Raw genomic sequence first — 23,540 nt, forward strand, 5'->3', positions numbered from 1 at the left:
AGAGTGGCAGTAGTTTATAGCATTTCATTAAAAGAGCAGTTCCTTAAAAGAAAAAACTCCAGTTTGCCTCAATGGGAAAATAAGTAGTAGGAATGTGCAACAGTTGTCTCCGCCTAAGAGAAGAAGCATGCAATGGCTTTGCTCAAAACCAGATAACATTTATTGGAAAAACAGTGCACGCTCATCAATCAATATAATTCATGCTTCTGATTTATTATTGAAACCGTAATTTAAAACTTATAGAATCCTGGCATTGTAGAGTTGGAAGGGACCCTGAGTGCCATCTAGTCCAACCCCTCAATGCAGGGACCTCAACTAGATCATGCATGGCAGATGGCCATCCAACCTCTGCTTAAAAACCTTCAAGGAAGGAGAGTCCACCACCTTCCAAGGGAGTCCGTCTCACTGTCAAACAGCTCTTGCTGTCAGAAAGTTCTTCCTAATGCTTAGTCCGAATCTCATTTCTTGTAACCTGAATCCATTGGTTTGGGTTCTACCCTCCGGAGCAGGAGAAAACTAGCTTGCTCCACCTTCCATGTGATAGCCCTTTAGATATTTGAAGATGGATTCGCATATCTCCCCTTGGTCTCCTCTTTTCCAGGCTAAACATCCCCTACTCCTTCAACCCTTCCTCATCAGGCTTGGTTTCCAGACCCTGGAAGATTCTGTCCTGAATCCTCCAGTGTTCATCTTGGTCTCCTTCCTCTGCACATGTTTCAGCTTGCCAGCATCCTTTTTAAATTGTGGTGCCCAGAATTGGACACATCATTGGCTATCATATGCTGTCTCAGTTTCTCTCTCTTACTTTATATAATAACTGGGTTCCCCCCCCCCATTAAACTTTTTAAAACTTTAAAAAACCCAACCACACAGGTACTAAATCAAGTATGTAAATGAAATACCACAGGTATGAAAATAAATTGCAAATTATGGGTGCACCCCGGAAGGGCAGCTGGAGGTTGTTTGATGCTGTAGACCTCCTTCTGTAGGACAGGAGACAGAGGATGGACAGAGGGAGAGGCCCAAGGCCAACGACCTCCCCAATGCAACATCAAGAAAGCACCGCCATTTCTGACACACACACCCCGCAGGGTTCTAAGGGCAATAAGGCCAGAAAGCAGGTGTTCCATTGGTGGACCTAGAACACACCTCTGTTTTTTTTTTAAAAAAAATTTATTTTCTTTTACAGAAAAGGGGAAACATAACAACCACATCAGTAAGAAAAACAAAAACAGTCACATAAAACAGATAAGAAAAATAAAATACAGAAATGCAAAAGAAAAAAGAAATTCCGTCCATCAAAAAGAAAAGGGAAAAAAATTAAAAATAAAAATTCCAACTTTTAAATTTATGCTTACAAAACTTACTTTCTTGACTTCCTCACGCCTCCCTTTTTTGTGTTCCTCTTTACCCAATCAGATACAGCAAAACCTCTGAAGGACATAAGCTGAGCCTAATGGATCAGGCCCATGGGTCACTGAGAACAGCATCCTGTTTTCACAGTGGCCAGCCAGACACCTGTGGGGGGAACCCACAAGCAGGATCACAGTTCAACAGCACTCTCCCCAGTAACTGGTATTCAGAAGTATGGTGCCCCAGAAAGTGGAGATAGTGGACAGCCTTCTCCTCCATGAATCCAGTCCTCTTCTAAAGCCATCTAAGTTGATGGGCATCACTGCCTCCTGTGAGATTGAGCGCCATGGTTTTAACTATGTGCTGTGTGGGAAAGTACCTGGTTTTGTCTGTCCTGAATCTTCCAGTGTTCAGCTCCTTTGAATGTCCATAAATTCTAATGCAGGCATAGGCAAACTCGGCCCCCCAGATGTTTTGGGACTACAACTCCCATCATCCCTAGCTAACAGGACCAGTGGTCAGGGATGATGGGAATTGTAGTCCCAAAACATCTGGCGGGCCGAGTTTGCCTATGCCTGTTATAATGTTAGGAGAGAGAGAGGAAAAACTTTTGCGTACTTTTACAAACTTCCATCATGCCACCTCTTTCCTCAAACTAAAAAGTCCCATTGCTACAACCTTTCCTCATAGGGAGTCTCTCCGCCCCCTTGTTAACTTTTGTTGCCCTTTGCTGAAACGTTTCCAACTCTGCAATATCCTTTTTGAGGTTAGGCAACCACGTCTGGGACAGAGGGAGGATCAATGACAGTCCTGGGGTCATTCCCCCTCATACTGGAAAGCAGAGAAGCACCTCAGAAGACTATCATCATGATCAGGCGGTTTTGTGGCAAGCAGGACTTCGTGACTGTGCAGGACCTTGTAAGCCTGAATTGTGTCCTGAGCTGCAAACCAGAAGTGTCTTAACTGGATTGCAAACCCCACCTAGAAACAAGATGGCAAGCCTTTTTTATCAGGACTTGGGCCAAAATGTGCAACCAGGAAAAGCAAAAGAAATGGGTTTCTCAGCACCTTTCCATCTGCAGTCAAGTCTCAGCTTCTAACTCCTATGAATCAGGCTTTGCAGCCAGGTCTTCCCAGCATTTGGTGCATGTTCCATCATTTCAAAATGAAGCATCATTCAGTGATTTGGTGGGTTTTGTTTCTTAGGAGAGAGAGAGAAAAACCCTCATAACTTCAGAAGGGATGCAAGTTCATGGGCTGTTAATTTTAATTCATTTTTAATGTCCTAAATTATGACGCCATAAATAAGCTGTAAATTTTTGCGCAGCAAGTCACTGGGGCATCTGAAAGCCATTAGGAAATAACTGCGCTTTGCTGCAAACTGAGATGGTTTGCCATAAAGGAGTGTTTGGGGTGGTTGGCAGGGGGCAGGGGGAGGCAGACAGGTGCATGGGGCAGAGAGGGAGGGGAAGCAAGGATACTGGATGGGTGGCAAAGGCAGCCTGTTTTTAGGTCAGTGACTCCTGTTGTTTTTGCAATGTGATGCTCATATTTACTTGGAGGGGAGGAGAAAAGGCTCAATGATATCAGTTACTGGGAAGAGAGAGACCCTCCAGTGCTTTTTCAAAATTCCTGAGATCACCAAAGATTTATCATTCCAGTCCCCAAACATTTATTAGCCTGGAGGGCCAGCCTCTCTGCTCACGAGGTCAAACGTTCTTCTCAAACCTGAAGGTGAGGCCTGACGTGCTGGGAGCTCATAGGACCTAAAGATAAAGCTGCAAAACTTTATGACTGACACAGTAAGTCTCAAGTGAGCCACGCAGGGAGGCCATGAGCCCTTGTGCACGTGACCAGTGTTATCAATTCCGTTCTGCCCTGTATCCATCACACGCAGCGTTGTTTCCATTCTGCTGCAGTTCATCTTCTGCCCATAACTAAGCTATTCATCTTGGTCTCTGTTCTGGGGAAAATATGTATTTATGAATTAATTGTGTAAATCACATAATTGCACTGTCATCCTATTCCACCCCAATGGGAAGCAGAAGACAAATGCACTGGGCTGGAGGGGCAAAATCAAGTACGTATGGTTTGTAGACTGAAAGCAACATTGGTGTTGTTGACATCCGTCTGTCTCGGAAGAAAATAGAGGAGTGCACCTTGGGGGATGAAATCAAACCATTAGAGAGTCATAGCACCTGCTGTGGTTGTAGAGACCAAAATGGGAGACATGTTTTGTTGCAGCCGAGGCAGATTAAGCAACAACAGTAGTCTCAGACTGAATCCCTGGTCTGGAAGCTTTATTTGTTAGGATAAGTGTAGTTGGCCAATCTGTGAAGGCAAATTCAAAGTCTGTGGGGCTGCAAGTTATGGGCACACATTTATCTGTGAGGTTGTAAAATTTCAAGTGTATAAAAATAGGAAAGGAAGAAAGGAAATAACCGCTGTGGTCTTGTTAGATAGGCAGAAAAATGCCTGAGTAGTACCCATTAAGAATAAATCAGTGTTTATTTGTATCTCCCCAGGAGCCATTGTTCGCTATAAACGAATAGCCTGTTGTTTCCATGGTTTCATTAGAAATCTATGTAATATATTAGAGTTGATTGAACAGTGTTAAGGTGCACTGATGTACATTGAGTGAATCTTTCATGAACTAAATGGCCCCCATTGATTTAGAAACAACCATTGAAGGACTGACAACCCTGGTAGAACTCATAGGACCCTGTTTTCCTTTCTATGTCCATATTCGTCCTTATCAAAGGGTTGTGAACCATTTAGGGTAGTCAGAAGAAGTTTGGGGGAAGCAGCATGGGTCTGGAAACATCAATATTTGTGCATCACCGAGTGACAACGGCTTACCGTTAGTGGGTTATGTTATCAGTGTTTCTACAACTGGTCTTCACATCCTTAGAGGACGGAATAAAGTGGATTCATTGAGATGGAAGATCCTACAGGGTTTATCCCAAGTGTAAAATGGCATGGCTGTTGGTGATTAATTATGAGCATCCTGTCCTTTGCGCCCTGGAAAATTTCCAGGAGGGTTGCCCCTAGCAGTGCTCCAGGAAGCATTTGTGGAGCGCAGGGCTTTGCAGCAAGAGGTGAAATGATATAATCTGATCTCACATCTGCTTCCTGTTGTCTGGGTATATCAGAGGCTTTCTTTGGTCTGCAATAGGCCCATTCTTGCTGGGCAGAGGCAGAAAATGTGACTGTTGAAAAAACAAGAATGGGGGGGGGGTGGAATGTGTCTGGAATAGGCATTGCTCTCTGCTGCCAAACTGAGATATTTTGCTCCTTCTACATCTTCTTTTTTTAATATTGTGGAGGCTGGCCATCTCTGCCCTGCAGCAGATTAAGAGTCACAGTATTCCTTGGATTCAGAAGGCAGACAGCAACTGGGTGGCAGAAGAGATTGCTCCAGATAACTCTCCGCTATTGGGCTCTGATATGTGGAGGGAGAGCGAGGGGCTGTGGGGACACACTGCAAGCATCAAGTTTGAGACCAGACAGGGTGGTTTATTCTCTTTTTCCTTACAGAATGCAGGAGTGCAAATCTCTCCCTGCCTGCCTGCCTCCCTCCTTTCCTCTGCAATAAATCTTAGAAACTGAGACATGAAGGAGTTTTCATTCCCAGATAGCACAGACAAAATTATTTGGCTGAGTAATGAGCGTTTGGCCACAATAAGGGAATTTTATTTTTTCATAGCAACATGTGAAGCCTTGTGCCAATTCGGGCCACTCGGTCCATCTAAACCCAGTATTGTCCACTCTGACTGGCAACAACCCTTCTGGGTTTCCAGTCGAGACCTTGCTCATTCAAAGCAGTGACTGTGGTGGCTGAATGAGTGAGTGTAGGACACTGTAGCTGCACCTCCCACCCAAGGAATCCTGGGAACTGTAGTGTGTGTTTTTTAAAGGGTGCTGTGAATTGTCATTCCGTTAAGGAGGATTCCCAGGATTCGTGAAGTGGGGAGAGGAGAATGTGCTTCACCTGTATGGTGTGTACGCAGACATAGGAAAATATTTGGCAGAATGCAAGGCAGCACCTGAGTGATTAAGGCTCTCCTGCATAATGGCCAGAATCTCTGGGAGATTATTCCTACTCGGCCACTGAGAGCAGCAGGTATTAATTGGGCAGTAGTTTGGCACGTCTTCCAAAATGTGCAGACCTGCATGATGCCCTCTAGCCCTTTCACTTGGCCGCCACAATCTTCCAAACACGAGACTCATCAGACAACGAGACTCCTCTGGGCGAAGGAAAGACTTCAGAGGTTCCTTCGCTGCTCTATCTTTTTTTTTTTTTTTTAAGCCAAGTGAAAATTTAAGCAAACAAAAAACAGCCATAGGTTTCTTGTGACTAGTGTGTAGGGATAGATGTGTTTTGTGTCGATTCCACATGTCGGTTTCTTTCTGTCACTGAGGAAAACCTGGCAAGTTTTGCTAATGTTGAAGTTGACATACAAGAGGAATGCAGTCAGTGTATAAGGCAATACATTTACAGAAAGATGGGCACTATCTATTCAGTTCTGGAATGATAAATGATGACATTCCATCTTATAACTTACATCGATTTAATATTTTATTTTATAAGTGGGTTTTTTCTTGGTACACCCCCCTTTTTATTATACAGTGGTACCTCAGGTTACATATGCTTCAGGTTACATACTCCACTAACCCAGAAATAGTGCTTCAGGTTAAGAACTTTGCTTCAGGATAAGAACAGAAATCGGGCTCCGGCAGCGCGGCAGCAGCAGGAGGTCCCATTAGCTAAAGTGGTGCTTCAGGTTAAGAACAGTTTCAGGCTAAGTATGGACCTCCGGAACGAATTAAGTACTTAACCTGAGGTACCACTGTATTTCTTCCATTTACCGTATTAATTACTGGTTGTTGAATTGCTAGAGTGAAAATTTACAATCAAACCTTTTTAAAAAGAAAAGAAAAACCTCCATTCTGTCTCCATTTTTGTATCAAATCTGCATTTAGCGACACACAATCATTTAAGTGTGTGTTTTACAACACTCAAGTATGCAATACTCTGCCCCCCTCCCACTAATTTTTTATTATGCAGGAAAGAGCATGAAATGGAAAACAGTAGCAGTCAGTGGCGTAGCGTGGGGGGTGCAGGGGGGCCGGCCGCACCGGGCGCAACATCTGGGGGTTAGGGTTAGGGGGTGCAAATCCACGGGTTAGGGGGCGCAAATCCATGGGTTAGGGGGCGCAAATTACTTGCCTTGGCCCGGGTGCTGACAACCCACGCTACGCCACTGGTAGCAGTAAACAACCACAATACAGTGGACACTCAGGTTGCGAACGTGATCCGTGTGGGATGCACGTTCGCAACCCACAGCGGCGCGTCTGCGCACGTGCGGGTTGCGATCCAGTGCCTCTGTGCATGTGCAAAGTGCGATTTAGTGCTTCTGTGCATGCGCAACCGCTGAAACCCGGAAGTATCCTGTTCCGGTAATTCCAGGTTTCGGTGGTCTGTAACCCAAAAAAATACAACATGAAGCATCTGTAACCCAAGGTATGACTGCAGTAATAAGGAACAGCATAGGTACTCAGAGCATGACTGATCCCAAAGCAAGCACAAAGCGCCGTGCTAAAACAGATAACTTTGGGCTGTAATAGCTTGAGCTAAGGGGATGACTGGGGTGCCGGGGGAAAGAGATGACTGCCTCTCTCTTCACAGACATATTTCAAGACTGCAAACCAAACTTTGCCCAAGTGATCAGACTTCTTTGCGATGCTGAACAAGGTGTACTGAAACATACACATTTCTAAGTGTGTTTTATCCTTAAATGCTCATCTTAGAATGCACTTTGATACTTTTTTTTTTTTACCAAGAACTGAACTGAGAAATTCAGAGAAGTGTAAAATGTGAAGGGGTAATTATCGGAGCAAGCCTGTCTATAGAAAGGCAGCCTAAGCTACCCCTGTTCCAAACTCTGCTCAGGAAGAATTCGGGGGTACTTGACTCATAACAGCCTTTGGAACGACTGAGTTCTACCAGGTTGCTAGATCATGTGACCGAGGTGAAAGGAGTTTGGACTGCTTTCAACTGGAGGGGCCAAGTGATTAATCCTGGGACTTTCTACACGCAAATCATGATGGGCTGAGGTCCCTCTCCCAAACTTGTGCACTTAAGCAAAGCAAACCTTTCTGCCTTTGTTTTTCAGGGCACAGCTTCCGTTCTCCAGCGCAGGTCTGACAACGAGGAGTATGTGGAAGTTGGACGGCTTGGACCATCAGATTATTTTGGTAAATTCCCAATTTTATTTCAGTTTGGGAAACAGTCAGGAAGACAAGCAAGTGTAGGTTTAGTATGTCCTTGGGGTGGCTATCTGGGAGTGGCCCTGTTCCGTTGTGCAGGATGTGAGTCTCCCTTTGTGCTTCCACATGAGGCCGTCGCTGAGGCGGCGTGACAGACTCTAGTGGCCAATTGGCTAAAGTAGCCATCTGAAAATTACTCAAGATGGCCTACAGTACGATCCAAATGGCTTGGAATGTAATAATATATACGAAGATCGCTGCTGGATCAGGCCAGTGGCCCATCTAGTCCAGCATCCTGTTCTCACAGCGGCCAACCAGAGGCTTTTCATAGGCCCACAAGCAGGGACTGTGTGCAACAGCCCTCTGCCCACTTGTCATTCTCAGAGATGTGTCTTCACAGGCATACTGCCTCCGAGAGTGGAGGTAAAGAGGGATATGGCTTCCATTCCAACCTGTATTAGCCACAAGCAGCGCTGTTTCCATTCTGCTGCAGACCAGTTTCTGCCAAATACATTAACTCATCCAGCTGTTTGCTGTACATAACTTACATTAACTTTGCATTGCATTCATTACAATGTAAAGGAAACATGATTGAAAAATAATTAACTGGGTATCATTTGCAGACTTAAACACACACACACACACACACACAATGTGAGACAATCCCACAGAGAAGAGAACAGAGGCTGTGATCAAAGCAACAGGTAACATGCAAAATCTTCAGAAATGTGATGATGGTATTTCCCCCCTCTCTCTCTTCCAGGAGAGATAGCCCTCTTGCTCAACAGGCCCCGGGCTGCCACTGTGGTGGCTCGTGGGCCCCTGAAGTGTGTCAAGCTGGATCGCCCTCGCTTCGAACGAGTCCTTGGCCCTTGCTCAGAAATCCTCAAGAGGAACATCCAGAGATACAACAGTTTCATTTCCCTCACTGTTTAAGTCATTCCTGCTGGCTGCCTTTTATGTTAAAAACTTGTGCACTTAAATTTCGACCCATGCCGTTCCATAGCTTTTTGAAGAAAACAAGAGACGTGTGTATTTTATGTATATTTTTTAAACGATCATGTCAGGGGCACTAGATATCCAATCATCATCTTTGTTATTATGTTAGAAAAAAGGCAGTAGAGAGCTTGAGGAAAGTCGCTTTCGTGGACTATTTGTAGGATTTTTTAAATTTGTTTTTTCACATCCTGAATTACATTCCTGGTTGCCCTGGTCATGACGCCTCTCAGAATGCAATTTTAAACACTGAAAACCACACATTTCAGCATTTATTTTACCTAAGTGTGCTGATCTATGTTTCGTCAAACTGTAAAACAAAACACCTAAACCCACAACTACTTAACTTGAATATTCATCTTCAGAAGTCTTCTAAGGCAGATTAGATGTTTCCTAAGACCTTCCCCCCCCCCAAAAAAAAATTACAAAATCCCCTTTTAACATTTGTGAGAGTTCATTAGCGAATGGAGCCATAGTCCAACAAGGAGCAACAGGCACATAAGCTCATTGAAATCACCAGGCTTAAGCTACAGAGAGAGTTGAAGGATATTCAAAACAGACTAACACCAAAACAGATCTCCCTTTTATGAATATCCTACCCTGAGTGTGCTCATCAGTGCGATAAGGTTTGTTTTCCCTTCCTTTTTGGAAGGGAAAACTCTGCCCTGAGATCGGTGGCTCAAAATAGCAACATGGTGTAAGAAATGGGTGGGACCTCAGCTTTGCTGCTCCACATCTAAGCTCCTTCCTGCGTTAAGGATACCGTAGCTCCACACGGCTCAGGAATTTGGCACCAGTGGTGAGGGAGGCTGCTTTTGGCACAGTCACGTAGCAGGTGACTTGGGCATGGCAATGGGACACTGACACTGCCAGAACTGAAATACCTTTGGGGGGCAATTATATCTGTTACGCTGCTTCCTCTTCTGAATCTAGCATGTTATTGAGGAGGGAGCTGCCTTACACTGAGTTAGACTGTAGTTCTACCCAGCTACATACCTTAAAGCCTCCTCTGACTGAAAGGTACCGTATTTTTTGCTCTATACGACTCACTTTTTCCCTCCTACAAAGTAAGGGGAAATGTGCGTGCGTCTTATGGAGCGAATGCAGGCTGCGCAGCTATCCCAGAAGCCAGAACAGCAAGAGGGATCGTTGCTTTCACTGCGCAGTGATCCCTCTTGCTGTTCTGGCTTCTGAGATTCAGAATATTTTTTTTCCCTTGTTTTCCTCCTCCAAAAACTAGGTGCGTCTTATGGTCTGGTGCATCTTATAGAGCGAAAAATACAGTAGGTCTCCAACAGATCTCTTTCCCTCAACCCTGCTGCTCGAGACCCTCTTAATTGAAGATGCTGGGGACTGAACCCAGGGCCTAATGCATTTGATGCATGCTCTCCAGCATTGAGTCATTGCTGCTCCTTCACCGTGGAGGAAGCATCAAGCAATGGCAAGTTCTTTACATGAAGGAACATGGCGAGTGGCAACTGATAGTGGAATAGGCGGAGAATGAATTTGGACAGTCTTTAAGGCAGAGATGGCCAACACAGCCCATAGAGTCGAATATGGAGCGATTTTGAGGGGGCAAAAATATACTGGGTTTGTGTGACCCCTGATTAGCAGCTGTGATCCCTGATCAGATTTTCCACCTTAAAAGCAAACAAACTGTAAAGCTTCGGTTTTGATTGGAGAAGTGAAACACGGGTGGTTGTGGCGGTGGTGTTTAGCTGTATTCCCTTGCAATGTTTTCTCAATTTAGCTCTCGCTGGCCCCCGCCCTGCCCAAGCATTTATTAGCCTTGCTGGGACTAATGGTAATAATTAATAATGCAAGGTGTCTGCCCTGCTCAGCGTGGAAGAGAATTTTGCCGCTCCCCCTGCTGTTTCCCCTGGACTTCTGATCAGGTGCCAAAAGAGTGGCAAGATTCATCTCACCCGCTTGGCAAGGCAAAGCAGAGGACTGGCTTACAAAGCAGTTCTTAAGACATCCACACACGGCGACAAGTTACTACTTGGCAGGTGGTCCATCTGCATGGACTCGAGAGGTGAAGAAAACGCCAAAGAAAAAAAGAATCCAAATCCATAGCTTTTCAGAACGTGAAGTTTTGAAGCAATCGGTTTATATTTCCCACACTGGGAGCCAGTGTGGTGTAGTGGTTAAGAGCGGTAGACTCGTAATCTGGTGAACCGGGTTCGATTCCCCACTCCTCCACATGCAGCTGCTGGGTGACCTTGGGCCAGTCACACTTCTCTGAAGTCTCTCAGCCCCACTCACCTCACAGAGTGTTTGTTGTGGGGGAGGAAGGGAAAGGAGAATGTTAGCTGCTTTGAGACTCCTTCGGGTAGTGATAAAGCGGGATATCAAATCCAAACTCCTCTTCTTCTTCTTCTTCTTCTTCTTCTTCTTCTTCTTCTTCTTAAATTCGCAGACCTTGGCAAAGGTCAGATCTCTTTGCTGTGGGGATTGCTTACTTGCACCTTGAATCTGAGTTTAGTCACCATTTGCATAAATGTCTAGATGGACATTTACGGAAGCAGGGAATCCACTGCGTTCTGACAATAATTCATTTCAGTGATATTCGTAAAATGTGAACTGATTTTAGACTGTAGTTTGTTAGGTTGTCCACCCTTATGAACTCACTAGATTTAACACTCTAATCACGTTGCCATACAATATTTCACTCTGTTCATAGGCTGCAGGCACAGTTCTGCAGGATTCTGCAAGGCTGTGTGGAATGAATGGGGGCTGCCTATGAGACCTATGGCGCCCTTTCATTGTGAGGCTTGTTTGAGGCAGATTCCAGCTGGACTGTGTCCTGTGCCATGAATGTTAGGATGGGATCCTATCTCTGCAAGAAGAGTTTCAGTCTCACGGGTTCCCTCCCCCTCCACACTTTGTTTGATCTTTGTAAACTGTGTTTATTATTCTTATTTATGACCTTGGTTACTGTTTTTGCATGCATTGAGAAATGTGGAAAATCAGATGCCATGTTAGATAATGTAATGGCACCATCTAAAAAAAGATTTTTAAAATACAATATATGTAATACTTATCTAAGACTCCTTGTGAAATGTTTTGGTATTCTGTCCTGTGTGGATTTTTTTTTAAAAGAAAAAAAGCGCTTTTCTAAAAAAGAGAGAGAGAAAAGAGTGAATATTTGATCGTTCTTTCTGTTTTGCTTATTGCATTTCATTGACTGCATTGGTAAAAATAAATAAATGTGCCTGGTGTAGTAATGCAGGAAACATTTGATCGCTGTCACATTGCGGAGAGTATCAGACTCACAGTGGAAAGGTTTATAGATAGAAAAAGACTGGGTGCAATTCAACAAAAAATAGATGCACAAGTCCCATTGAAATAGACGCATAGAACCTAGGACCCAGCTAGAGGTTGCATAAGTAGTGCTGCAGTGAATAATTGATAAAGTAGTTAAAAGGAGTTTTAAAAAACACACGTTTAATGGACAAAAAAAGCTCCTGCTGATTAACTTTTTCTAAAAACTATTATTTTTTAAAATAAAAAAACAATTGTATTGAAGGATTTTAACCTACTGAGTACTGAAATCCAAATGCATTTACAAAAAGCTAATAAAAAGCAATATTTATCAAAAAGAATATTCTTTAAAATTCTTCCTTTTAAAAAAAACTATGGTTTTTAATGCAAGGACTTCTTGATGGTAAGCCCCATGCTTTTCTCCCGTATGGAGGGAATTCCTCCTCCAAGAGATGCAGACATAATCCGTGCATGCACTGATTTTACCTGTAAGTAAAGGCAGTCTATTATGAAGCAAGAAGCAGGATTTTTTCTCCTAGTAGGTATGTAATTAGGAACCTAAGAAGCTGGATCCGGCCAATGGCCCATCTCGCCCAGCATTCTTGTTCTCCCAGTGTCCACCAAGGCATCCCTCAAGCAAGACATGAGCACACAGTATCCTCCTTGCCTGTAATTCCCAGAAACTGATATGCAGAGGTACCATATTTTTCCATGTATAACATGCTCCCATCTATAGGACGACCCCTATTTTGGGGGCTGCAACCAATCACACATCCCCCCTATGCACTTTCCGTGTATAAGACAACCCCTGCTTTTTATCATTATTTTACAGTAAAAAACCCTAGTTTTATACACGGGAAAGTACGGTATACTGCCTGCAACAGTAGTGACATGGTGGCTAGAAGCTATTAGCAGTGTTACCCTCCATGTTTATGAGTCAGCAGAAGCATTTCCTTCTGTGTGGGAGATGGTCTAAAATCGATGAGAATAGTCAACCCATTTTGAAGTGCTTTTGACCAGTGCTGCTGTCTAAAATTAAGAGATGTGAGTAGGGTTTTTCTGTCCGTGAGAATTGACAAAGGATCTCACCATTGCTTTAGTGTAAAGTGGGGGCTAGCATCTTTTGCGCGCAGTTAATGAAGTATTATTAATTTCAAATGGGACCTGGGCACCCCTAATTCTTCTGGATTGCACCCAATCTTTGCAAGAAACCTGTCATTCGGCCAAAACCGCATTGCAATTATTGTTGTAACTGTTCCAATGAAAAGCAGAAACGTGGACCACTGGAGTGCATTTCAGTGGAAGCAAAACGAGCAATGTTGCATTTTCAGGATTACCGATTGGGAAGACGGGACGGAATGATGTCATGAATAAAATTCTTGGAACTTAGAAGTGGTCTGTGAGCTTCTTTCAGTAGGGAAAGACCCTATGTGGCTTATACTAATAGAATGTATCATTGCATAGTCTACAGCAGAAGTGAACTCATCCCAGTGCTTATACAGTGGTACCTTGGAAGTCAAACAGAATCCATTCCAGAAGCCCGTTCGACTTCCAAAATGTTCAGAAACCAAAGCGCAGCTTCCAATTAGCTGCAGGAAGCTCCTGCAGCCATTGGAAGCCACAGAAGTCACGTCGGATGTTCGGGTTCCAAAGAACGTTTGCAAACCAGAACACTCACTTCTGGGTTTGCGGCGTTCGGGAGCCAAAAATGTTTGACTTGCAAGGCACTCGGGATCCAAGATATGACTATATAGCCAAAGCGATGATGTCAACCCACAAGGTTATTTGCAGGCTTAGTGGGAACACTGGTTCTGCAGAACTACAACAGATATTTAGAGGAGGGGACCCAAATAAGGAATATGAAGACTGAGCATGCTCCATGGCCATGGGATGGTGCCTGACTGTGGCAGGGATGGGGCAGGAAAATGGGGGAGGAGAATGAGAAGTGGAACGGGGGGGGGGGGTGTTTCTTCAAGAAAGCATGGCCGGTGGTGGCCAGAACAGGAGGACTCCACAACACGGCATGTTGTGACGGGTCTTGCTTCAGTTGTAACATCATGTGCCCATTCGTCAATTGGAGGTATCCTACGGCACCAAGCAAGACATATGCTCACTCACATGAACAAAGGCAACCAGAGGTTCAGGAAGAGTTAAATCGAGAACAGTTAAGAAGAAGAGAAGAAGAGTTTGGATTTGATATCCCGCCTTTCACTCCCTTTAAGGAGTCTCAAAGCGGCTAACATTCTCCTTTCCCTTCCTCCCCCACAATAAACACTCTGTGAGGTGAGTGAGGCTGAGAGACTTCAGAGAAGTGTGACTGGCCCAAGGTCACCCAGCAGCTGCATGTGGAGGAGTGGAGACGCGAACCTGGTTCCCCAGATTACGAGCCTACCACTCTTAACCACTACACCACACTGGCTCTCAGTTGCCTGTACACAATGTTTAGATATCAGTGTAGGTTCCTGTTCTTCCCACACACACACCCAGAAGGGGAGTCACTGCCACTGCACAAATCCAAAGAAGTAGAAACGGGTTCAGTATGAGCCACTGGGCTTCCTTTGCAGGGGTGGGTAGGTAATTTGCAGCCTAATTTGCACTAGGAGTATTTAGAGTCTTCTGTGAATTGGGTCCAGAGGGTTTTCTGTGCTGCCTCACACCACTATACCTTCCCACTGACCTCAGCCTTGACTTCCAGCCTTCTGCAAACGGCTACACCACACAGCTCTTGGCTCCTTCACATCATCTACCACCTTTCCTCACCTTTCCCAATAGATGAATGGGCAGGTTCCATTCAAAGGTGGAATCCTTGCCCTTTGCTTCCCCCAATGCCTGTTCTCTGCTCACCTCTCTAGCCTTCTCTGTTGATCTGAAGCAGCCTTGCTCAACATGATGCCCGCTGTATGTTATAGGAGTTCAATGAGTCCCGGCCAGCGTGGTCAATAGTTGGGGGTCAATGGGGATTGCCATTGTTACCTACCACGAGGTAGGAAATAGGGTGGCCATGTGGCTCCAGTGAGACAGGCTCGTGTGCAATTGTGCCTGGGAGTGCAGCTGTACGAATCAATTCAAAACTATTGGCATGGTGTGTCCCATACCCAATTTTTTTTTTAAATCCCCCACAGCTCCTAGTTGGGGAATTAAAGATTTATTTGACTAACATCCTTTGCAGGGTAAAAGAGCTGGCCAGCCACAAAGGCAACATCTGCTACCATCTGTCCGCTGGCTGGAATGTGGGGGACGTTTTGCGCTCCATCAGGCTGGTCTCACCGTAATATGGAGGATCATAGTCTGCAGAGGGTGTGTGAATGACACAATTGTCCGGCGCTGGTATTAGGCACAGGATTCAGCAAGCTAGCTTCACAAAGCATGCACATAGGCTTAAAGAAAACCTCTGAAGCAGAGGGGAGGCACAGGGGAAGACTTGCAGCGGCCAAGGATTTTGCCAAAGAGGAAATTTCAAAGCGTGTTGGGAAGGTTTCTGGTTGGGCAAGGGTCCTGAGAAATTTGCAGGATCCTGAGAAGTTTGCAGAATTGATGCATTCATTTTGAACACTTCTGCAGGACTTTTTAGAGACAGGCACCTCTCAAAGCGGCTTACAGCGATATTAAAAAGAAAATGTCAACAAAGCCCCCATGCAATAGAAATCAGGAACAGGGAGGGAAATACTCCTGGAGTGCTTGTAAGAAAGAATGCTGGCTGGGGCTGGCGGTGAGTTGGTGGGTCCCTAATGGACCATTGTAGATGGTGAAAGGGCCTCCAGAAGGACGTCTGCTGAGGATCTCAATGGGACCTACATTTGCCTCATGAAGTTTTGTTCTGCTATATATGGGGTAAAGGGACCCCTGACCATTAGGACCAGTCATGGCCGACTCTGGGGTAGCAGCGCTCATCTCGCTTTATTGGCCAAGGGAGCCAGCGTACAGCTTCCGGGTCATGTGGCCAGCATGACTAAGCTGCTTCTGGCGAACCAGAGCAGCGCACGGAAACGCCGTTTACCTTCCTGCCGGAGCGGTACCTATTTATCTACTTGCACTTTGACGTGCTTTTGAACTGCTAGGTTGGCAGGCAGGAGCTGGGACCGAGCAACCAGAGCTCACCCCGTCACAGGGATTCGAACCGCCGACCTTCTGATCAGCAAGCCCTAGGCTCTGTGGTTTAACCCACAGCGCTACCTGCATCCCTGATATATGGGTTACATGGACATAATTCAAAAAATAATACCTAGGCATGTTTATGTGGAAGGAAGCAGTCCTTGAGGTTAGGTGTGTGCAAGACATTCAATTATGTTTGCATTTTAATGAGAAACTACCTATCTGCGCTTTTGAACCAATACGGGAATCAAATCACAGTTATCCTTCAAAATTTGCACTTCTCTGAATTCTGCAATTGTATGATCATGATAATAATTTTATTATTTCTACCCTACCGATCTGGCTAGGTTGCACCAGCCACTCTGGGTGGCTTATTTATTTATTTATTCATTAAATTTATACAGTATACCACCCTTCATCACAATAACTCAGGGAGGTTCACAGACTAATGCAGTTCTCCAATGTATACAAAATGTAATAAACTGCATTTATTAGGGAAAGTGTACATTAAGACGCATACATTAATGTAAGAAATATATCTAAAAAACAGCAACAGATTAGATACAGGGAAATCACTTGCAAAAATGTGCACATTCATCAAATTGGTATTAAAAATGTGTCTATTGGAAGAAATCCGCATTAAAATGCTGATGAATTTTATGAGAATTATATATATATATATATATATATATATATATATATATATAGCCAGCAGATTGCTGTGGAAACACAGGCCCTCTCTGTGAGCAGAAGGGCAACAGGAATTGGGCAAAATCTGGAAACCTATGGCAATCAGCAAGCCCATGCATCAGAGACAGAATCTGGGTTTTCTCTTCACAAAATCTGACACAGAACAGTCGTGTTTAACATAGATAAAGCCCTGTCAGAGTAACCTCCACACACGTGGGGTGCTGTTGCCCTTCCACTGGGACTGCTGCCCATACTCCTGTTTTGCACAGATGGCCTGAGAGATTTTAGTACCTGAGATGGCCTCCTCCAAATGGTGCCCCTCGTTCCCCCAGTAGCAATAATATTAATTAAAAAAAATAAAAAGCAGTCATTGAGAATCTGCTGCCCTTTAATTTAGGTTGCCAGCAGACCATAAACACATCCACCTGGAACATTTTTTTGGCTTTGGGGCTGGTTGCCAGAAACGCAATGGGCAAAGGCAACCCCCTGCTCCCCCCCCCCCCAATGTGTTTTTAAATTGGAAATCCTGGCCTATTTATGTTGTTTTTGTTGTTATTAACATTTCGATCCTGCCTGTCTTGAATAGAGTTCAGTGTGCAAATCAGGGATAGGAAATAAGCCATTCAAAAAAAAAAAAATTGGACTCCAGCTTCCATCATCCTTGACCGTTGGCCATGCTGGCTGGGGCTGATGGGAATTGGAGTCCAACAACATCTGAAGGGAGAAGAAGAGGAGTTTGGATTTGATATCCCGCTTTATCACTACCCGAAAGAGTCTCAAAGCAGCTAACATTCTCCTTTCCCTTCCTCCCCCACAACAAACACCCTGTGCGGTGAGTGAGGCTGAGAGACTTCAGAGAAGTGTGACTATCCCAAGGTCACCCAGCAGCTGCATGTGGAGGAGCGGAGACGCGAACCTGGTTCACTAGATTACAAGTCTACCATTCTTAACCACTACACCACACTGGAGGGGCCCAGGGTCCCAGTGTAGATAGTGATTCCTAGATTGTCTCCCAGCAAAATGCCTGTTTTGAGTGCTTATGATCCATTTGTGTGCCTATGACCGTTTCAGGCTGAGGCTATACAGTGGTACCTCGGGTTAAGAACTTAATTCGTTCTGGAGGTCCGTTCTTAACCTGAAACTGTTCTTAACCTGAGGTACCACTTTAGCTAATGGGGCCTCCCGCTGCCGCTGCACCGTCATTGTGCGATTTCTGTTCTCATCCTGAGGTAAAGTTCTTAACCCGAAGTACTATTTCTGGGTTAGTGGAGTCTGTATCCTGAAGCGTCTGTAACCAGAAGATTCTGTAACCTGAGGTACCACTGTAATAAATATTGCTAGGCTCTACCCCAAACGATGACCACCACTGCCAAAAACAAAAAGCTAGGCTCTGTCCTAACCCATCAAATCCAGTTAGGCACCAGCCCCCCAGGATTGCCCCCAAATTGCTAGGCACTGCTCCATTTTCCCTTCACCAAGACTAGAATTTTGTTTATTTCAAGAGCAGGCAACTGTCCTTTTAACAGTACCCCAAAGCTCTGCTACAGGAAGAATCGAAGACTTATTTGTTGGAAGAGACCATAAGGCTCATCTAGTCCAACCCCCTGCAGGAATCTTTTGCCCAATGTGGGGCTCAAACCCGTGCCCCTGAGATTAAGAGTCTCATGCTCTGCCAACTGAGCTATCCAGATTGAGTGATAGGCCCAGCATCTTGTTACGGGAAATGTAGACTAGGGATGTGAAGGTCCTTTGTAGACACATCCTACAAGATAACAGATAAGCTACTTGGCAGTGGTGGGCTACACTCTGCACACCCATATCTATGTTTTGAAATGAAATTGGGAGGGGCCTCTCTCAAATTGCACGTGCGTGGAAAATCCCCACAGATTCTGGGCTCTTCAATACGCTCAGGATGCAACAGGAACCTGCAGTGCTCTCTGTCTCTTTCGCTCTCTCTCCTCTCTTTTCAAAAGCTTGCATTGAGACTGGGGAAGGCTCAAAAAGTCGGCTTAGCAGAGAGGAAGGCAGTCGTGCCAGGCTCAAACACATCCAAACATGCCATTTTGGTGCGTCCGCCAGCAATGCTGAATGACTTGGCAGGCGGCGCAGCTGCTAACATAATCTGGAGTGGCGACACCATTGCGCTCTTGCCGCATTAATTCCAGTTTCCATTTGGCTGGCTCTCTGGGCTGAAATTTATGAAGGCCTCTGCAAGGTTTACAGCAGTGTGCTTCATAATGTGTTCTGGAGAACCCTGGGGACTCCTCCAACTTTATCAAGGGCTGTTCGGCATTCCTTCCAGCCCTACAATTCTATGATTCCATTATTCTTTCCTGAGAAGATCAGGTGTGGCAAGCAAACTTTCTTGGAAAACCAGCTCACACACCACTATTCCAGTTTGCCTTGCAATGCTCAGCCACAGGGATGAGTTTGCTGTCTTGCTGGGAGCATGTTCAGCTGAAATGAAATTGAGGCCCAAAGATTCTGTTAAGTGACTAGGACTGGGAGTGAAATTCAATTCCCTTCCCATTTAAAGGCAAATTTACCAAATTCACGTTTTCTGCAACAATAAAGGAAATGAAACACAGCCACCCTTTCAACGTCACTCTTCCCTGAATTTTGCAATCCAATTTTCTGATCAAAGTAATGTGTAGCAGAAGTCATATAGGGAAACTCATAAAAATGCATTATAATAAGGGAAATTGTTTTGCAAAAATGTAGAATATTAGGAAGCACCTACACTAAAATGCTAGTGAGTTTTCATGAGAACTTCTTTTTAAAAATCATAAGCTGATGTGGAAATGTGGAGTGGAAAACTACAAAATTTGAAAGAAACAAAAATTGACAGTTTCTTTTTTTTTTAATAATATTTATTAAATTTTTAGTTTAACAATAAAATACATAGATAATAACACAGTCTTTTCCAATATCCACATTTCATATTCATCTTTGGACTTCCTCACGACCCTTGTTCCTGCTTTCTAAACTCATAAATTTTACCAGCAAATTATTAACTTAATTTAGTTCATATAATATAATTTCAATATTTAATATCTCAAATTTTGGGATTTAACTTACACACATTGAAGCTTGATCATAAAGTATTACTTATCCACAATTTATCTTTTCATCTTCCAATTACTTTAAATTTAAATTCTTTATAACTCGTTTGTTGGAGCCATATTTGACAGTTTCCTCCATCACTACCAGTGATCTGAATGGTAGAGAATTGTTTTTACCTTTTGCAAGGCTGTGGTCACCTGCCCATCCATTCTCCTCCCCCCAAATGTCTCTGAGTGCCATGGACCGCTTGGCTCTGTCAGGACCTAGCATGGACTGGAAGTCCCAGAAAGACCAGGCAGAGGAGGGAGAAGAAGGAGCAGATGAGGGGGTGGAAGGCTGGCACCCAGGGATGGAGGAAGCGGGTAATCCCCTTGTGATTCTTTATGTCAGAGAGGGAGAAGCGAAGCTCCCAGCTTTCTCCTCGGCCCCACCTCCAGAGCACAGAGCCTCATTATGGAGAGGGTGCAGAATGCCGAGGCGAGACTCCTTATGGGGTCCCCGCTGCAGGATCACATTCACCCACCACTGCCCATGATTGCTCAGAACTCTGTGTGAGCACAGGAGAAAGAGGGAGACACTTTCTGAGACATCCTTCATCTATAGCATCTTCTGGCCAGAACCCCAGAGGACCCACAAAACCACAATGTTGACTTGAAAGCCTACAATCCTGGTAACAGAGCACATACAACTAGACATATATATTTCCCACAGTGATTAAAAAAAAAAAAAACAGAGAAAGGAATCTGACAAGGGTTTGCTCACAATAGCTGCTTCACATTCTTTTGTAAGTGTGGAATTTACATGGGCCGCAGAATGGCTTCATTACGTTACCATGTGTTTAAGATAATCTGTTGATTAGCTGCATTTACAGTGGGGTTCCTTTCTCTTACACCCCCCCTTCCTTTAAGTCACAGTTGCAGAGCAAAGGCAAGAAAGCACATACCTCAAAATCATGCAAAACCATGGCCTCGGGCAAATCGACCTCGGCACCGTCCCCAGTGGGCTAAAGCGTTTTGTTCCAACACGGAGAAATGCAGCTATGCTGAGAAGCAAATAAGATGCGGTGTTTGGAGGTCTGCCTTCATGGCCCAGCTGTGCTTGGGGCTCAGGATTTGGCTCGGGCTGAACAATATGGATTATTTCATTAAGTCTTTCCGATATTATGCATGTCTGCCTTCTAATTCTACTCTTGGATCTGGAATGTGAGGCTCGGCTGTTACTGAAGCCCTTTTGAGACAGTGCTCTCCCCCACCACCATGGAGTCGATTTTTAAGCACTAGCTCAAAAATATTGTTTGTTTTCAGGGGTCAGAGCCAGCTGCAGCCCATCCAACAGACTACAATACTTGGCCTGTGTCAAGCAGTGGTCAAACAGGGGTACTGTTGTTGTTGTCTCTATTATTAAATAAATTTATACAGTGGTACCTCGAGTTACAAACACTTCAGGTTACAAACACTTCAGGTTACAGACTCTGTTAACCCGAAAGTAGTACCTCGGGTTAAGAATTTTACCTCAGGATGAGAACAGAAATCGTGTGCTGGTCGCACGGTGGCAGCAAGAGGCCCCATTAGCTAAAGTGGTACCTCAGGTTAAGAACAGACCTCCAGAATGAATTACGTTCGTAACCAGAGGTACCACTGTAGACTGCTTCCAGTCATAAACCATCAAAGCAGAGTACACAGTAAAATCAGAATGAAACACTGAAACACAAGCTCTGATGACAGGAAAATCTGTTCCCCAGAATCTAAAACAATAAAATCATCCATACAAACTCTAAAAACAACATAACATCAGATATCAGATTGATCTTCCTAAGCAGAAACGCCTTCAGTAGGTGCCTTAACATCATCACACGAGTGGAACAGGCTCCCTAGGGAGGTTGTGGATTCATCTTCACTGGAAGTTTTTAAACAAAGGTTGGATGGTCACCTGTCATGATTGCTTTAGCTGTGATTCTTTCATTGCAGGAGGTTGGGCTTGATGACCCTCAAAGTCTCTTCCAAATCTACAGTTCTGATAGGCACCTGTCTCAAGGCAATATGATGTTACCATTCTTCCCCAGACTGGATTTCAAATCCAAGTCGGTAGAAGAATTCAATTCTCCCCTAGCCTCAGCTTCAGGGTTCTTCTCCTGTTTCCCTTAAAGGCCAATATGCAATTGTGTAAATGGCCCCAGACTGCATTCTGAAGGCACATGAGGCCACCAAATCTGCTGAAGCTAAGCAGGCCTTGGATGGGTGACTGCCTGGGATTCATGTGTATGGTGCCTTGGGTTCCATGTTAGAAGAGAGATCATGTAAAGGATTTTTAAAATAAATAAATAGCCTCTGTGCAACTCCACCTGACCATTTCTGGGTACAGAGATCACTTTGAGATGGGTCAGTCATGTAGCCATCAGAGCATTATACTCTACCAGTTCCTGGAGAAATGCACAAATATTGTTTGTGGGTTTCCCATAGGAATCTTCTTGGCCGTTGATGATTCTGGACTCAACGGAAGATTCTTTCTTATGCCCTTAGAGTTTTATATAAGTTTGTGCTCTGCAGAGATACCCAAGACACACCAATGGATGGGCCGGAAGCAGCAATCGCCCTGTTCTCAGGTGTGAACAGACCTTTACCTGCCGAGACCCACAAACAGGCTTGAAATGACAGGCTTTATTATTATTTGTGTTTTTTTTTAAAAAAGACCTCTGATGTTTTCACCTGTTCGCAAGGAGCATAAGAACTGTCTGGCCAATTTGTTGAGGGGACTGGAGTGCGTGTGGAGCAAATTGTAGCGGAATCTGGCAAGGGATGAAAGTTGGCCTGTCCAAAGAGCCATGAATATGCTCCCTTTGGTTTTGTTGCAGGGGGAGGGGAGAGGTTTGTGTTCCAAGAGGACATTCAACTGGGCTCTCTTTCTTGGTCAAGGCTCAAAGGACGGCACTGGGAGGGTGGCAGCTGTAGCTCATGGCGCTGAGCCAATGTCTTTGGCGAGAAAAAGTCAGTTTGGGAATAGGATGAAGGGAGATACATTCTGCGTTATGAACCAAGCACAAGGGAAGCACCTGCCGAGCCTCTAAGGTGTGAAATAACTATATATGTCCTGGGTGAGGGTTCCCTTCTGAGCAACCTTTGGAGGGCCACATGCCAATAGTGGGTGAGGACCCCAGGAAAAAGTGGGTGGGGCAGCAGATGTAAATTTTAACCTCTGTGCTGTTGGCTAATTTCTACCCCCACACTTGAGTACCTCTCTATCCAGGCAAGCAGAAGTCATGGAACTATTGCAGGGGTCAGCAAACTTTTTCAGCAGGGGGCTGGTCCACTGTCCCTCAGACCTTGTGGGGGGGCCGGACTATACTTTTTTTTTTCCCCTATGCCCCGCAGATAACCCAGAGATGGATTTTAAATAAAAGCACACATTCTACTCATGTAAAAACACCAGGCAGGCCCCACAAATAACCCAGAGATGCATTTTAAATAAAAGGACACATTCTACGCATGTAAAAACACGCTAATTCCTGGACTGTTTGTGGGCCGGATTTAGAAGGTAATTGGGCCAGATCCAGTCTCCAGGCCTTAGGTTGCCTACCCATGACCTATTGGATGCAGAGGAGTGGGGGGCACCAGCTGGGGAACCCCATGGGAAGCCCCAAGGGAAGAAGGCTCAGAGATGGGGTGTGGTGATGGGATGACGATGAGTGGTCAGAGGGAGAAGAGGGAGCAGAATGGGGGGAAGAGGTGTTGGAAGCTGAAGAGGCAACAGCGTTTAGTGAGCAGGAAGAGGCTGTGGCAGAGAACAGCCCAGAATCAGAGGCTGGAGAGGAGGGA

At 44.8% G+C, this 23,540-nt stretch overlaps 1 protein-coding gene across 5 annotated transcripts in view; it reads left to right on the plus strand.

Moving 5' to 3' along the window:
* The window catches only part of PRKAR1B (protein kinase cAMP-dependent type I regulatory subunit beta), a 117,243-nt gene extending 103,968 nt beyond the window's left edge, over positions 1–13,275 (plus strand). For all 5 annotated transcript variants that reach the window (XM_079953940.1, XM_079953941.1, XM_079953939.1 and 2 more), the window contains 2 exons: positions 7,530–7,611; positions 8,387–13,275. In XM_079953940.1, the coding sequence (XP_079810066.1) occupies positions 7,530–7,611; positions 8,387–8,559 (255 nt within the window). In that variant the 3' untranslated portion in view covers positions 8,560–13,275. The remainder of the gene's footprint in view (positions 1–7,529; positions 7,612–8,386) is intronic.
* The last annotated feature ends 10,265 nt before the right edge of the window (positions 13,276–23,540 follow it).

The sequence above is a fragment of the Podarcis cretensis genome, assembly GCF_951804945.1.
Source record: "Podarcis cretensis genome assembly, chromosome: 14".
Lineage (NCBI taxonomy): Eukaryota > Metazoa > Chordata > Lepidosauria > Squamata > Lacertidae > Podarcis > Podarcis cretensis.